Genomic DNA, 16,145 nt, shown 5'->3' on the forward strand with positions numbered 1-16,145 from the left:
TCTTCCTAGTGCAGTCATGTTCGAGATTAAGAAGATTTGCTGCATTGGTGCTGGCTATGTCGGCGGGCCAACCTGCAGTGTTATTGCACAGATGTGTCCCAAAATCCAAGTCACTGTTGTAGATGTGAACGAGGCTAGAATTAATGCCTGGAATTCAGACACTCTCCCCATCTACGAGGTAAGCTTGTCCTGCTATTGTCTGCTTCATGCTGCCTCTGCTTCCCTCCCACCACATGCTGCTTTCACGTGGCTCGCTTCCCAAGCTTGATAAGTGTGGCACAGCAATGTCCTTTAGAGAGAGCATTCTGTAGCAGCCGTGTGTCACTGCCACTCATTAAACTGCTTTCTTGAATCAGTAATTTAGTGTGTCTGCTGCAGGAAGGCTCCTAGGTTCTGTACCAACAGCCTAAGTAATGGAAAATTGAACTGTTTTTCTGGTTGTGCTAAATGATGCTGACTTTCTCCTGGGGCCTTGTTTAACCATAATGGGGTCTTCTGATTCCTGCCAGTGCTCTAAGAGTTGGCTTCCAAGAGGGAAAAGCCACAAGCCTATAGCACAACTCTGATCAGAGATACATATACTTCCTTTGTCATATGTATTCAAAGGAAAATGTATGTAATGCTTAGATTAGCAAGTGGGATTTGAATGAAGATCATGAAAGGAGATACTTTTTTGTTTAAAGCCCAAAGCATGTGCACAAAGAAACAAACACATCTGTTTCCTGGAATGGTGTCCTTTACTTATGAAGAATGTACAAAAACTGCCAAGAATTAGTTCAGGCAGTTGTAAATTTGAGTCATTGTGCACAGAGGGGTTTCTGTTTGTTTCTCAATTTGTTCTCATTTCAACTTTGTCTTTGCAGTGTTAGAAGGTACAGGGAAACTCTTTCTAGTGAGCTACCCTTCTTATTTACATCCCAGAAGGGTTGCAGTTGGAAGTGGCTGACGGGTTGATCTACTTATGTTGACCTTTGTTTCCTCTTCCGTTAAATACTTGGCGTAAAGTGAGACAGCAGATATGTCTTGCACAAGAAAGCTTCTACTTTTTTTTTCCTCACTGTGTGATGAACTTTTGCCTTCCAACTATTACTCACCCCGTCACGATGAGATTTTGCAAGCTGGAGACTGATTATGAGTTTGCAGTATGTGAGTTGATTTTTTTTTTTTTTCAAATAAAACATGAAGGCTTCATTTAGAGACATTTGTCACAGATCAATTAAAACATCCCATAGTCTGTTCTGGTACAGAGGATTGTTCACACCCATGTGAATGGGGAGGTGCTAAGAGAAGGCAAGTGTTCCAGTGCACTGCAAAGAATCTCATCAAATCATGTCTGTGGTGCTTTCACTCTACAGGTGTGGCTTCGTGATAAACTTAATCTTGTCCAAACATGGGCAGTTGACAAAAGGAGTTGTCTTTGCCTCCTGTCTCTCTACCTTTCTCCCACAGGGTTTGGGCTTGCTGTTTCGATGGGAGAATGTTTGATGGGAGGATGCTGACTCAGTTCATTAAATTTGAGCTCATTAGTTTTAGGAGATCATGGATTGTGTACCTGAGAGACAAGTGGAGCTGTGAACACCTCTTCTTGCCTGTAGCCTTGGGAATATTATAAGAGTCACTCTTGAATCTGCTTAAAGAACCACTTGTAGAGTGATGCTATTTGTTCCTTATGGCAATAGTGTTAAGCATCTGAATAACTGATGCCTATAATCTGTTGGGTGAGTAGCAGCTCAGTGTGGATGAGATCTTTTGAGACTATGGTTTATGTGTTTTGACTAAGAAACAGTTGTGGTGTTTCTCTTTTCATTCTCTCCTATATAAAGCTGCGGAGGCAGTACTTAACCTTGAACAGACTGAAAATATACAACATGCAGTAAAAAAATCTCAGCATCTGGAAAGATACCCTGTTTGTTTGGGCATGTAGTTTTACTGTTCTGTGTGCCCTGAGTGACTAATGTACAGCCTTTATCCTAACTGCTTCTGTTAATGTATTGGATTTCTTTCTTTTTTCAGCCAGGGCTAAAAGAAGTGGTGGAATCCTGTCGAGGAAAAAATCTCTTCTTTTCCACCAGTATTGATGATGCCATCAGAGAAGCTGATCTTGTTTTTATTTCTGTAAGTTTGTGTTTGTCTTTATTCTTCTTGCTTTCTTGCCTTTTTGTTAGGAAGAGTCCTCTGTTTTCTCAGAAGGATTCATCTAATTGTGCTGTCACTATGCCACAGACTTCTTGTTTCTTTTGCATACTGTGAGAAAAGTAGTAAGATTTTTATATTACTGTTGTCTTGCAATTTGTTTCCTTTAGCCAGGAGGGTACTTGGCAGACCAGCAGGCCCCAAGTCAAAATGATAGTGCTGATGTTTGTCTTGGTTAGGTACAGGGCCCCCTAAAGCAGAGTGTAGTGCAGTTCACTCATTGTAGTGTACTGAGGTCCATGGGATTTTAATTTATATGGTTCCTAGATTGGGATGTAAGATCCCAGTCTGATCACTGGTTACAAAGATGCCATATTTCTAGAAAATTTGAAAATCCTGTGAATTAATGGGATAGGAGCTGGTGGGACTTTCCCTTAATATGATCATTAGATGTATTACTATTTCTAAGCTGTGGGCACCACTAGGAAGCATTTTCAGTCAATATAAGTGGTGAGACCTTTCTTGATAAAGTTGTTCATAACTTGGAGCCTAAAAGAACTGGTATCTGTTCATTCTGGTAGGTCACAGTTGGGTTTTGTTACTGAAATCCTCCTTTTGGGCAGAGGGGGTTGGTACTTTGTTAGTACAGAGCTCTCTTTCTGACAGTATTTTTTCCATTGATGGGTGGGGTAAGTGCTGCTTGGCTGGATGACTGCCACTGATACAACCCATGTATTGCCACCTGGCTTCCTGTGGTTGATTGAAAAAATGCTGTTGTTTTACACATTGTTGCAATTTCTTTGAGTAGGTAATGATAAGGATTCTCTGTCTTAATCTAAGTGTGCTTTCCTGCATCTTTTCTGTGTACTTCACTGTAATGAATTCCAGCAGCTTTACATTTAAGTAACTGCCCCAGTAGCTGCAAGATTCTACATGGAATTTTTATACTTCAAATGTGGGACAGGAAACAAAAGGTGACTGTCTGTAAGCATAAAGAAATTATTGCTGTGGCTAGAATATAAGGCCTAAGCTTCACAGAAGCCTGCAGAGCTGCTCTGAATTGCTCTTGTTTGAATAGAGGCCAGTGAGGACAAAATGGGTAATTGAGAAAGCTAGTAGCTGTTCATCTGATATGGCAACTAGAGTGATTGCAAGGTAGGACCAAACTGGGCTCAGGGAAGCAGAGTGTCTGTCATAACAGAGGACCTTCTGAATAGGTGAAATTGCTAAGAGACTGAAAACCTTTCTTCCCTGACCATGTTTTTGTAACTAGGTTAACACTCCCACAAAGACTTACGGGATGGGAAAAGGCAGAGCAGCTGATCTGAAATACATTGAAGCCTGTGCTAGACGGATTGTACAGAACTCAAATGGCTATAAAATTGTCACTGAGAAGAGCACAGTTCCAGTACGTGCTGCAGAGAGCATTCGACGGATATTTGATGCTAATACTAAGCCTAACTTGGATTTGCAGGTACGCATAACATTGGGTGTGGATTTCAGAGCAGGCTCTTGTTTTCAGACTTATTTTTTCGTCTGTTGTTCTTTATTTCACACCCTATCTCTATCCCTCCAGGTGCTGTCTAACCCAGAGTTCCTTGCAGAAGGAACAGCAATCAAGGACTTGAAAAACCCAGACAGGGTGCTCATTGGTGGGGATGATTCTCCGGAGGGACAGAAAGCTGTCCGTGCTCTTTGTGCTGTTTATGAACACTGGGTGCCTAAAGAAAAAATCCTCACAACCAATACCTGGTCATCAGAGCTCTCTAAACTGGTTAGTGTTACTCATTGCTGTTACTGCAGTCAGTGAAGGATGCAGTGAGACAAAGCTCTTAGGCAGACATTTACTGAAACTGGGTGGTGCAGATAGGGAAGACATCTGGGATTTGGAGGACCCAGTATATGCCAAAGGATATTAATCTCTTCCTGTGATCTCTGTTGAGCTAATAGATGATATCAGCTCCTTGCCTTATTTTATTCCTGTTATTAATAGGAGTCAGCTGCCAGTACAGCAGCTACCTTCATAAAGTCTTTCCAAGTCTGCAACTTATGTACTATGTTGTTATGCTTACATAAATGCCAGTTAATGAGAGCTATTACACTCCTTACTACCATTTAGTGTCTCAAATGAGTTGCATAGTATTGGAGGAGGAATTACTCTAGTATCTATCTCCTTGTTGATCTGTGGGCATCCTGATTTCCAGAACTAAGCTCTTGCTACTTTGTTTTTTATTTTCAGGCAGCTAATGCTTTCCTTGCCCAAAGAATTAGCAGCATTAACTCAATCAGTGCTCTTTGTGAAGCTACAGGAGCAGATGTTGAAGAAGTAGCAAGAGCTATTGGAACAGACCAAAGAATTGGAAATAAGTTTCTGAAAGCCAGTGTTGGTGAGTGAAAAATTTTACCCATCCCGCACCAGAGGGTCACAGATGATGGCACTCTGCCAAATGTCTTCCCAGTTTTGTTTGGGAATGGCTGCTAGTTTCCTGAGGGAAGGGCCACTCTGGAACACATGAGTGGCCACTTCTAACTTCTGGAATTAATTTACTTGTACATCACTACCACATCTTATTACACAATAAGGAAGCTTGAGATTCATGGAATGAGAAAATCATCTTGCCTACATGCCAGAGAATGTGACTTGAAAATTATGCTATTGAACATCTTGATTACAAAGATAGGACTGGAGTAGTACCTTGGTAATGCAAGCTACCTCTGAAATAATAATCCTCTTTTTCAGGGTTTGGAGGCAGCTGTTTTCAGAAAGATGTCTTGAATTTAGTATACCTTTGTGAAGCACTGAACTTACCTGAAGTAGCCCGCTACTGGCAACAGGTACAAGTTTTAAACAACTTTATTTTTTGACACAGTGGTATTTCTCCACAGGCTTCTTCTGTGCCTTGGTGTTAAGGATTTTTAAGGTATCCATGCCTTATGCTGGGGGTTGGGCTGAGAACCTTAAAACATGTAATTTGATACTGTGGGATCTTAAGCTTTGTTTGGAGTTAATTAACTTGTTTGGACCAAATGAATTGTGAAGTCATCTAGAAGCAGTAATGGAAAATGTGAAGCACAGGCATAACCTGGCTTTGTAGGAGTCTATTCCCTCAAATCCTTCATACTACTTTCTAGTTGCCTGACACATAGTTGGATGACACTTATTTTCTGCTTAAAAACAGTCTCAGACAACCTTCAGTGTTATTGTAAAGGCAAAGGGACCAGTGCAAACAAGGAGCTTTGAGGATCTAGGTTCACAGGAAAAGAATTCCAGGAGGGATTTCCATTGAGATCCTTTTTCAGTGGCAGACAGCCCTTAAATGAGGTCTAAGAGGGGTTTAGCCTGCCTCCACCTCTTCTGGTCACACAGGTGAACTGCATTCACCTGTGCTCCCAGGGCTGACTGGGTCTTTAGGTGCTCAATGAGTGGTTCAGGCTATGACTCAGCAGTCCCCATACAGTTATCTGTAACTTTTCTGTCAGCTTCTTATATTATCAGCTCTTTCTGGTAGCTTTGTACATCCTATTCATATGGTTTAACCTCCAGTCAGGAGCTTATTACCATCCTAGTTATTTGCTTATGACTCTTACATCAACTGCTTGAGACAAGAAATACTGGGTTTTATGCTGTCTGCTTCTGAAGATGTTCTGTTCGGTATGTCCCAGAAATGCTTTCATTAGGATAGTCTAGTCCGTGGTAGAGAGGATAGAGGATTGTAGTACTGTCATTGGAGCTGAGACTAACAAACTGAAAGAAGCTTGTGCAGCCCCTAGCAGGGTTTGATTTAGTGTGGGACTTGGTTGCTTTTGTATAGCAGAGAAGGAGTTTAGGCCCTGAGATTTCTTTGTGTTGCTTTTAATCTGTGTAAAATATGAAGAAATGAGAGACAATCCCTGAAGCAGTGGGAACTGCAGGAATTAACCATGTTATCTTAATATGCTGGTGAACAATGGAGAAAAAAAATACTGTCTTGAAACAGATAAGGCAATTTCAGCTTAGACTTTCTGATTCCAAGTATATTTCTAAGAGAACAACCTGCTCGATATCTTGGCAGTTCAAACTTATAGGAACGGTTAATTTTCTCTGCATGTGGACATCTTCATGGAATCATTAAGGCTGGAAAAGACCTCAGAATCATCCAGAATTAGTCCAACTGTCACATCATCCTCACCATGCCTACTAACAGCATCCCTCAGTTCCACATCTGTGGTTCTTGAACACCTCCAGGGACAGTAACTCCAGGCCTTCTTTGGGCAGACTGTTCCAGTGCCTCACCATTTAGAGCTCTTTGCAGTGTTTCTAAGTGACTTAAGCTGAGGTCAAATCAGTAGGAGTGGCTGCTGTACAGCTAGGATAATGTAGAAAGTGCTGTGTTCATGTCATATGACCTCTTATCTGTACCTCTTGCTTCCTCAGAGCAATGTCAACTTGCAGAGATCTATCTACCTCAGCCCACACTGCTTGGGTCATCCTGTAATACACATAGGCATCTGTATAATCATGAGGGAGGGACTCAGTTGCTATGAGCATTGCAGTGACAGTAGTTCAGCCCTGTGCATGCATTTGGGACACCATGGACAAATTCTGAAGGACATGCTGACCAGCACAGTCCCAGAATCCTGATTTATTTTCTTTCTGTCTGGCCTTTAGGCAGGATAGGGTTCTCTCAAACTGAAGTCTTCAGCACTTGAGTTTACAGAAAGAAATCTCTTACCCTGTTGTCTGTTATCCATGTGTTGCCTATCACTGCCTGTCATGTCCCTCCCTTTACAACATCCTGTTGAATTACAAAATCTCAATGCTTTCACTTCTACTTGAAGAAACCTAGTTCACCATCATCCTTCAAATCATATTGCTTATACCTAAAGCTTCACAGGTTGCTGTTAATTCCTGCTTTGGGTTGAAAATCTCAAAATTAATAGGGAAGAGTAGTTCTCATCAGTCTGTGGTAAACATTGACTGGGTGAGGAGCCTTCTTTCCCTGTTGTACTAGTGATCAGGTGCCATGTGTGCTAAAGGCTGGAGGTCAAAGTATGAATCAGGCTGGGAGGGAAGCACCAGAACAATCAGGCTGAGTGAACTCATTTCTATATGACATCAAAAGCAAGGCACTTCAAAGTCTGCTTTAGCAATGTGAGTTTTGTGTACTGAAATCTGTTAAAGTGGATTATAAGATCTAGGGTTCCTACAGTAGCCAGAGGTGTGTAGGGATGCCCGTGTAACACTGCAATTGCTTTCCATGTTTCTGCCCAGAATAGGACAGGTGTGATTTTTTTTTTCCAATCAAATATAAACCAAAAAACCCTGTCCTTTCAACTAGATGCCTTGTGTGTCTGTAAATGTCTGTAGTCACTGATTAAAATTGTATCTGACTAAGTTTAAAAGTTAACTAAACTTATCTTTGGATTATTTGATGCTAAATGAAGCTACTTCATTTCTCAAGCATCTATTAAAGTTTTGTGGCTAGTTTTGCTTGGTCATTAGTAGAGTCAGTTTATAATAGCTTTCTAAGCCATAATGTTTTATCTAACTTCAGGTAATAGACATGAATGATTACCAGAGGCGGAGATTTGCTTCCCGTATTATTGACAGCTTGTTCAATACTGTCACTGATAAGAAGATTGCTATTTTAGGATTTGCATTCAAAAAAGATACTGGGGACACAAGGTAAGAAAGTGAATTCAATTAATTAACATGGATTCCCTAAACTTATTGCAGCTGTGCAGCTAAGTCCACCAGTTTAGTTCTGTTAACAAAAGCAGATGAGATATGGGATCCTTAAGCTCTTTTGGATCAGTGATTTGTGTTATAGTGCTGCTTAAATGGGTGAGACAGTTGATTCTCAATCTTGCCAACATATTGGAATCATTCAGAAACTAAGCAGATAATTTGTGTTTAGTCCCTAACTTGCAAAAGTGAGAACTGCTTCTTGAGTCCTTCCAGTAAAAAATGCAAACACTATTGCAGCTGACTCAAATTGCTATTGGAAGCTGAAGTTGCATCTTTGTTTCCCCCAAAGATTGTTCATTCTCCTTATCTGTGACAGGCAGTCCTGACACAACTCTTTCCAATTCCAGTCTGCGTGGCTCGCTTGTGAGCAATGCCTTCCTACCTATGGTCAAGAGGAGTCCTGGGACTTGGTACCTACCTCATATGGTTCAGAGAGACATGCAAACTTGTTCTTTTTTTGTATTACTTTACTTGGCCTCCCTCAAGACTTTTATTTTGCTGCTGGCTTGGATTATTGCTAAGACATTTAATGTAAAACCAGTATAGAGCTCTGACATTGAGTATCATGATGCTTGAAGACTTGCATTATTCAGATGTAACAGCTGGTTCTTTAAACTTTTAATTCTCTTCTGTAGAGAGTCATCCAGCATCTACATTAGCAAGTATTTAATGGATGAAGGAGCTAAGCTCCATATCTATGACCCTAAAGTACCAAAGGAGCAAATCATCTTGGATCTCTCCCATCCAGGAGTCTCAGAAGATAACCAAGGCAAGGATGCTCACATTATATTTCTGTACTTGCTATCCTCCCCTCACCACAGCCAGAAGAAACTCTGCTCTCAAAATATACAAGGTGTACTTAAATACTGTGTATTCATTTTCACTATGGCAATGGTGTACTGATAGTTATGCTTATTAAAGTAGAAGGTTGCCCTAGCTCAGAAGATTGCTGTAATTCTCTCTTTCCTGTTTGCTTTTATGGGCTAATGCTGATTCTGTATTATTGTACATATTTTTTTTCTGTTGACAAATGCTTGCTTAAATACATAGAAAAGAATTTTCCCTCTGTGAATTAAGGACAGAGGAACAAAAACATTCTGTTGTAAGAGGCTAATGTTGTTCTGTGAGCTCCTTTATGCTCTGAGTCCTGTCTTGGCTGCCTATGTAAAATAGAGGTAAAGAAATAATTCTGGAATTCACTGTAAAGCGTCCCCTGCCCTGCATTACTTCCTAATTTATCATTGCTTCCTAATCTGTTCCTTCAAACTGGAAGTTTTACAGTAGTTATCTATGACTAGAAGCTTATTGGAGAAGCAAAGGATTTCTGGGATCCTTTCCTTACTTCCCTCATGGGGGAGGGACAGATTAATGGTGGTATGTGGTTTGGGGACTAGACCTACGTCAGGTTATTTCCAAAGGAGAGGAAAATGGCCTGTGATGAGGAAGGTGTATGTTACTTCACATGTCCTTGAGTTGGAGGATGACAGGAGGGCTGCCTGTAGGCAGCTGCTGAGGAAAACAAATGCAGTTGATAGTGTACGCACTTATTTTCTGTATCATGAACTGAGAGTTAAATAATGGTTGTGTGCTCATATTGCTTGTACAGCAACCTTTATAAGAGCTGGCATTTGCCCAGTCAGTAGTAACTGCCAATTCTAGAGATGCTATTGGCTGTGTTTTTTAAATTTGAATGCTTGATGTCAAACTACCTGGATTCTGTGTTCAGGTGCTGGATGCAATCTGTTTTCATCAAATAAAATCAAAGTGACAAACGTGTTGACAGAAGAAATGTGTAGATGAGCAGCCCAAGACTCTCCCTGAGCAGGGTCACAAAGGAAACTCTTTCTGGGGGTGCACCAGATTCTTGCTTAAGATATGTGCAGGACAAAACTTTGTTTTTCTTCTATTACAGTGTCTCGGTTGGTCACTATAAGTCAAGATCCATATGAAGCCTGTGATGGAGCTCATGCCCTTGTAATTTGTACTGAATGGGACATGTTCAAGGTAAAAATGTCACCTTCATCCATCTGAATTAAACTGAAGAAGAAAAGACAGTGCTAGCCTACTTACTCTGTCTGCTTTATTTGCCCTTCACAGGAGTTGGATTATGAGCGTATTCACAAGAAGATGCTGAAGCCTGCATTTATATTTGATGGTAGGAGAGTTCTTGATGATCTCCATAACGAGCTACAAGTCATTGGCTTTCAGGTAACTAGTCTGACGTTTCTACTGGAGTTTCTTGAATCCTTCTGCTTTTGCTCCCTGCAGTGATTGAATAGCAAGGAGGGGGAAACTGTTATCTTCATGTGAGGCTTTAAACCTAAGTCAGTCTCTACTTCAGCACACTTTTCCTCCAGTACCTTCCTGTTCTGGAGTCTCATGTTCTTTTAAAAGAATCAGTTTGTTAGACTATGCTGTCAATATTCAGTAGTACAAACGTGTCTTAAAATGCTTCTAGCAGATAAAGAACTTGACTAATGCTACAGTTGCAAATCCTTGAATGAGACTACAAGTAAATCAGCAAGATGGACTTGATATGTTTTAGTTGTTTTATATATTCCCAAGTACACTGTTTACTTGGGTAATGGTCACTGACTTTCTTCATCTTTTTTTTTCCACCCCTGCTTGAACAACATAAGCTTGTTTACAAGCAATTTAATTAAAAACTACTGTAACCAGTCAACTGCTGTAGTCATAGTAGTGAAGCTGTTATAGGCAAATATGACATGATTGCTTGAACACCTGTTCTTCAGAGTGTGCAAGTTAACTGTGTTTTGAGTATATTCATTAAGTTCCTGCTAAAATTATTTTAAATGGCTTAGAGTATTTTAAGTTAAAGTATTTGTTCGGTGCTTTGTGTCTGACTTTGCAGTACTTTCTTGGTGTAAGAAAGACAGAGCTGCTGGAGCAGGCCCAGAGGAGGACCACCTCTGTTCTGCAGAAAGGCTGGGGGAGCTGAGCTCCTTCTGCCTGGAGAAGGCTTTGGGAGCACCTCATTGCAGCCTTCCAGAACTTTAAGGGAGCTTATAAACAGGAGGGAGACTGACTTCTTACAGGGTATGGTAGAGACAGGACAAGGGAATGGTTTTAGACTGAAAGAGGGTAGATTGGTGATTAAGAATTTTTTTTTTTACTTGAAGGGTGGTGGAGCACTAGAACAGACTGCCTGTAGAAGTTGTGGATGCCCCTTCCCTGGAGGCATTCAGGGCCAGGTTGGATGGAACCCTGGGCAGCCTGATCCAGCTTACAGCAAAGACCTGGATCTGGATGGGCTTCAAGGTTCCTTCCAACTCAAGCCACTCAGTGATACTTAGCAAGTATCATAGGAAAGCTGTTCTTGCTTATTGGGCATCTGAACTATTTATTTTTTGCTAGTTGACGTTTTGTCTTCTGTAAGCCCCGTTCTTACTAATTTATCAGCTTACATTAATCTAATGTAGAACTGATGGGAAACCCCCCTTTCTGAATCTTGCAGGGCCTGGTTTCTTTGTATATCTTACCTTTAACAATTAGCTGCCTTTAGCCTCCCAGAGTTAAATTATTTCAGAAACAACCCACCCCGAAAGAGACTGAAAGCACTTCTTTATTCTGATTCTCTGCATAGAGATCTCTAAACAAAGGAGGCTTGAGCACACACTTAAAGTACACAGTAACATTTGGTGGCATTATCTCTACTGATGTGGAAGCTGAGGCACATGAGTACTTTAATTTGTAGGATGCAGCTCTTTAAATCACTAAATGGGAACAAGTGGAAGGCTGATTTTTTTTTTTGAAATTTTTTGTGCTTGTGCCCTCAAATTGTCCCTGGACACACTGTGCTTCATAGCTTCTATCATTCTAGGGTTCCTCAACAGTAGTTGTGACTCTATTGCTCTGCCTATGTGACTCTGTGACTTTGCCATGCTCGCTTGCTAAATGTGCCTTTTTTTTTTCCCTCCAGATTGAAACAATTGGGAAGAAAGTGTCAGCCAAAAGAATTCCTTTTGCTTCTTCTTGTGAAATTCCGAAGTTCAGCCTGCAGGACCCACCTGTCAAAAAGCCCAGAGTATAATGTTTAATAGGTACTGAAGGATTTCTGTCATCTTCTTAGTGATAATAACTAAGCCTATGCTTTTTTTTTTAAGGAAATATATTTTTCATAAACTACAAACCAATTTTACACTAGAAAACAGTACCTGGTACACATGAATCAGTGTATTTTCAGATCTATTTTTCTAGTAATTTTGGTTACTGAGGATGGTACAAACCTGTTTTTAATAACAAATCAACCTTTAAGTGGAGAAGTTACACTCAAGCTATGAACTTCTACTTCCAGAAGTGTTCCTACAGTGTACTATATGTTTAAATGATCAAGTGATAAGAGAACATTGATTTTACTGTAGTCTGGTGTTACACAGTGATCAGAAACTCAACTGGTCTCACTCTTTTTTTATATTGCCATCTGGGGTAATTCTTTCCCCTTCCATGCCTGCTTTAACTGGTGTTGGAGTCAAGATAAGTTCTACTTGAATTTTGGTAATTTTGGGTTGAGACCTAAAACAGAGCTGACTGCAACTATACTGCCCTGATCCTGACTGGGACCAGTGGGCACTGAGGCAGTCTGACCTGCTTCTGTTGGGTGCCAGGTGGCTTCTGCAGATGCCTCTCACATACTTGTTGGCAGTGGACTGGTGCCTATAAACCAATCCACTAGCTGATATCATTTCAGATTCTTGGTTCTTGCCTACATTCCATATGCAGCACATAAATTTACTGATTTGATCGGATTCTTGGGGCATGGTTTTCCTAAGTTACCACAATACAACTTTCCTTCAGCAGAAGAGCATTGTGCCTGCTGCTTGTTCAAACACTGAATTTGAGCAGGCAACTTAATTCAGTGTCAGTCCAAGTAGAAAGCAAATGTTAGCTTCAAAGCTAACGTTTTTTTCTTCTGTGCTTTCTGCTTATATCTTGTGAATAAAATCTTAATGAATCTGCAAGAATTATTCTCTGCTGTTCAGAAAAATTAAAAAAGAAAATTCAGCCTCATACATAGTCAGCTTGCTACCTCATTTCATCAGCAGGAATTAATATTTCCTTGTTATCATGATATTTTTGCCTTTTATTATTACTCTTTCCATTTGTTTTTATTATCTTCAATTGGCCAGTGCTATTAAAATCCTTGATTATGGACTTTGTGTTTGCCTTGTTGCATGGGTTGTGAAATGGAGAGAGAGTTAGAGAAGGATGACCACAAACAGGATTTGGACTAGAATGCATGTAAGTCGTAGTTCAATTACAGAATCCTGCCAGTAGGCACAGGATACTTCTGGAATGTGTGCAGCAGCTGTGCTTTCAAGTATGCTATGTCAGTAGCTGTACTGAGAGCAAAAGATCGGTGTCTTGGTAATGAGGACTGTTACCTGCATTTCCATGGTAAATAGTTAACAGTACCACAGATCTCTGAACATTTGAGGGACATATGTAACAATTTGTGGTGGCAATACAAGGCAGTGTTAACTGTTTGGCTGTACCACCCATATGTTTGAGCTGGATGCTCTCAAATCCTGCACCTCAATGGCTTCTACATCGCTTTGGGCAAGTACGCCTCAGTTATATTGCTGTGTCACACACAGGAGTCTTCTGTGAGGAATATATTGGAAGCCTGTCAGAATGACTGGGAATTCTAGAGGCTTAAACTCAAATTTATATCTTTCATTGTGAGGTCTCCTCTTCCCAAGTCTTTAGTGCTGCTTACATACAACACCTGGAACAAAGGCTGCCCTGTGTTAGTGGTGTGGCAAATGTTTGTACTCCAACTCCATAATGCTGGGTCATCCAGTGTGTACATGTGGGCATCTTTCTGGACTACCCCAGCAGAACCAGAGACAGTGAGTTGGTAATGTTGGCACCCCCTTAATGCCCAAGGAGACAAGTAGTGCTCTTGCCCAGAACTATAATCAGGGTAGTACAGCACCATTTCAGGGCCTGTCTTGCACATATGCAAGAGAACCTTACCACAGTTTACCACAGGCCAGAAGAGACCACCAAAAGCTTTTGCATTAATGTCCATCCTCACTCATCCTCTTCAGAGAACAGTTGTCAGGGAAGTGGTGTTGGAGGTTGACTTGTATTCCTGTTTCTTGAAGGCTTGTGCTCATGAGAAATGCACGAAAGAGATGGAGTTAAGTGCTATTGAGTTTGTGCCTATGGGGTCCTTATAGAATGCAGTTCTTGATGAGAATTGTGTAATGAGTGATGGATTTCTGTGCTCTAATTTTTTTTATGTTTCTTAATAAAATGCAATCCCACTTTAACACCATTTTTCATCACTAAAGTGTGAATACAGCAGAAGCAAGTACAGCTTAAGACAAGCCTACGAGTAGCATATGGGCTGCATAAATTGTCTCATTCAAGATGTACAGTGGTAAATCCAAGTGCCAGACATGATGTACTCTTTTTACTTCTTTGTATGCGCATTACAGCTCTTAGTTCAGATTAAACTGTGCTGGTTCCTGGAATGAGGATGGCCAAGAACACCACAACTGAACAGAGCAAACACAGGTTTGACATGGAGCAGTGTAAGAGCAGTTAGTTCCTGTGAGATCTCTATCAAGTTTATAATTCTGTGTTACCCCCAACAAGACTTCAAGGGATGAATTTATAGTACGCTACAATGCTTGACAACTGAAATTCAAAATGAAGTGTCAGACAATGTGGGAAATAATGTGTTATCTATGATTGCTTTGGCGATACTGGAATTGGTCTTCATTGCCTGCTTTTTTTTCCCCTCAGTTCAAGCTGAGAATTGCTAGTGCAAGCTGAATGTCATGGACACCCCTATTCTCCTATTACTGACTGATCAAATGAAAAAAATCTAGTCTTACATGACTACATGCAGCAAATCTCCAGTAAACTGTGTCATGTTTAGTTTTTCTTCATATGTTGTTGGTTGATATAATGATGCTTTAGAAATTGTCATTCTCTTAAAGCATGTGTTGACTTGAGATTCGTAGATACATTAGGTTGGAGAGGACCTAAAAAAAAATCATCTGGTCACCATACTCCTATCACCATCCCTACCCACTAAACTTTGAGATTGTACTGCCAGGACTGTTTGTCTTCCTGAGTGCAAGGGAAATTGACCAAGCAGGCGTAAAGTTCTGTAAGAAGGGCAGGCAGGATTAAGTGCTGCTTCACAAATACTGCAATACACAAATATGAAGTCTCCTCTGAAACAAGATCAGAGAAGTCATTAAATCAGTGCTGAACTTACAGCTATAGCCTCTGAGTGTTCAGTGCCTTTAACATTAAGTTAGAAGAAAAAAATGGGAACAGGGGTGCAAGGCAATGGTAAAAGCAGTTTTTCAACTAGGAAAAGAATGTACAACAAAAAATACAAGTTTCAACAAATTGTCAGAGGTCCTCAAAGACTCCCAGAAATGAAACAAAAATACATCTATGAAGCCAAAATGTGACTTCTTTCCCTAAAAGCCCTAGCAAAGCATGTGATTAGAGGAAGGTTTATAGTGCTTGTATAAGTTGGGGCCTGCTGACAGTTGTGTGAAGCATGAGATCATCTTCTGATGCACTCAGCAGCAGTTGGTAAAATACTTCCTGTATGGAATAACATTAGACTTTATTTATAGAAGCATTTTTTTTCCTGTTGAAAGTCATAGGTAATAAGTGTGCAGTAACAATTATGCAACGCTGGCCTCAGTGGCATAGTTTGACTTTGTTTGAGACACTTGCTAATTAGCTGTCACCCTAACATCTTGCAGAGCATGGAGTGGTGGGAGGGTCTCTCCTTTCTATAGGCTACAGAAGTGTATGCAAGTACTACAGCCAGCTCCGGGATTACCAGAATGAGGAGAGTTAGAACTAGACAAATTCCTGGAGTATTTCCCAACAATTTCATAAAGATGAAAGCTTCAGCTAGTTTTAAAAATTCATCTACTGTTCAGAACACAGCAAGAATGATCAGGGAGAGGCTACCACAACTGACAAGACAAACGTACAGCTGCTGGTGTACCATGTGCCACACTTCAGTTCTGCCTCAACTTAGTATAAGCACATAACGGATTTGACATTTCAGCCACAGTGCAGTTTGCTCTCTGGCATTCAGGTTTAACACTCACACCAAGTCTCCTGGGGCAGGTACCCAGTCCCAGTGCAACTGCCACGCCCTTAGATGATGGGGTACAGAACTGCCCTTTAATCCCAAGACAACAACAGAGTAGAATTACAGTACAGCATATGCACAGATCTGGGCACTCAATGCTGAAGGAGCATCTGTACAGAGCAG

At 40.7% G+C, this 16,145-nt stretch overlaps 1 protein-coding gene across 1 annotated transcript; it reads left to right on the forward strand.

Moving 5' to 3' along the window:
• Positions 1-13,030, forward strand: UGDH (UDP-glucose 6-dehydrogenase). The gene is made up of 11 exons (XM_065737102.1): positions 1-178; positions 2,014-2,115; positions 3,407-3,607; positions 3,710-3,907; positions 4,373-4,520; positions 4,874-4,968; positions 7,668-7,798; positions 8,497-8,630; positions 9,774-9,865; positions 9,959-10,069; positions 11,802-13,030. The coding sequence occupies exons 1-11, from the start codon at positions 17-19 to the stop codon at positions 11,910-11,912; spliced, it is 1,485 nt and encodes a 494-aa protein (XP_065593174.1). The 5' UTR covers positions 1-16; the 3' UTR covers positions 11,913-13,030.
• Positions 13,031-16,145: the final 3,115 nt, after the last annotated feature.

This window comes from Cyrtonyx montezumae, unplaced genomic scaffold (genome assembly GCF_038088225.1).
Source record: "Cyrtonyx montezumae isolate F1298 unplaced genomic scaffold, pur_monq_1.0 scaffold_2, whole genome shotgun sequence".
NCBI lineage: Eukaryota > Metazoa > Chordata > Aves > Galliformes > Odontophoridae > Cyrtonyx > Cyrtonyx montezumae.

Bases quoted from the DNA above. Each gene is read 5' to 3' on its own strand.
- UGDH (XM_065737102.1), top strand. From the start codon at position 17: ATGTTCGAGATTAAGAAGATTTGCTGCATTGGTGCTGGCTATGTCGGC. The intron at 2,116-3,406 runs GTAAGTTTGTGT...TTTTGTAACTAG, and splicing joins CTGATCTTGTTTTTATTTCT to GTTAACACTCCCACAAAGAC. The intron at 4,969-7,667 runs GTACAAGTTTTA...ATCTAACTTCAG, and splicing joins TAGCCCGCTACTGGCAACAG to GTAATAGACATGAATGATTA.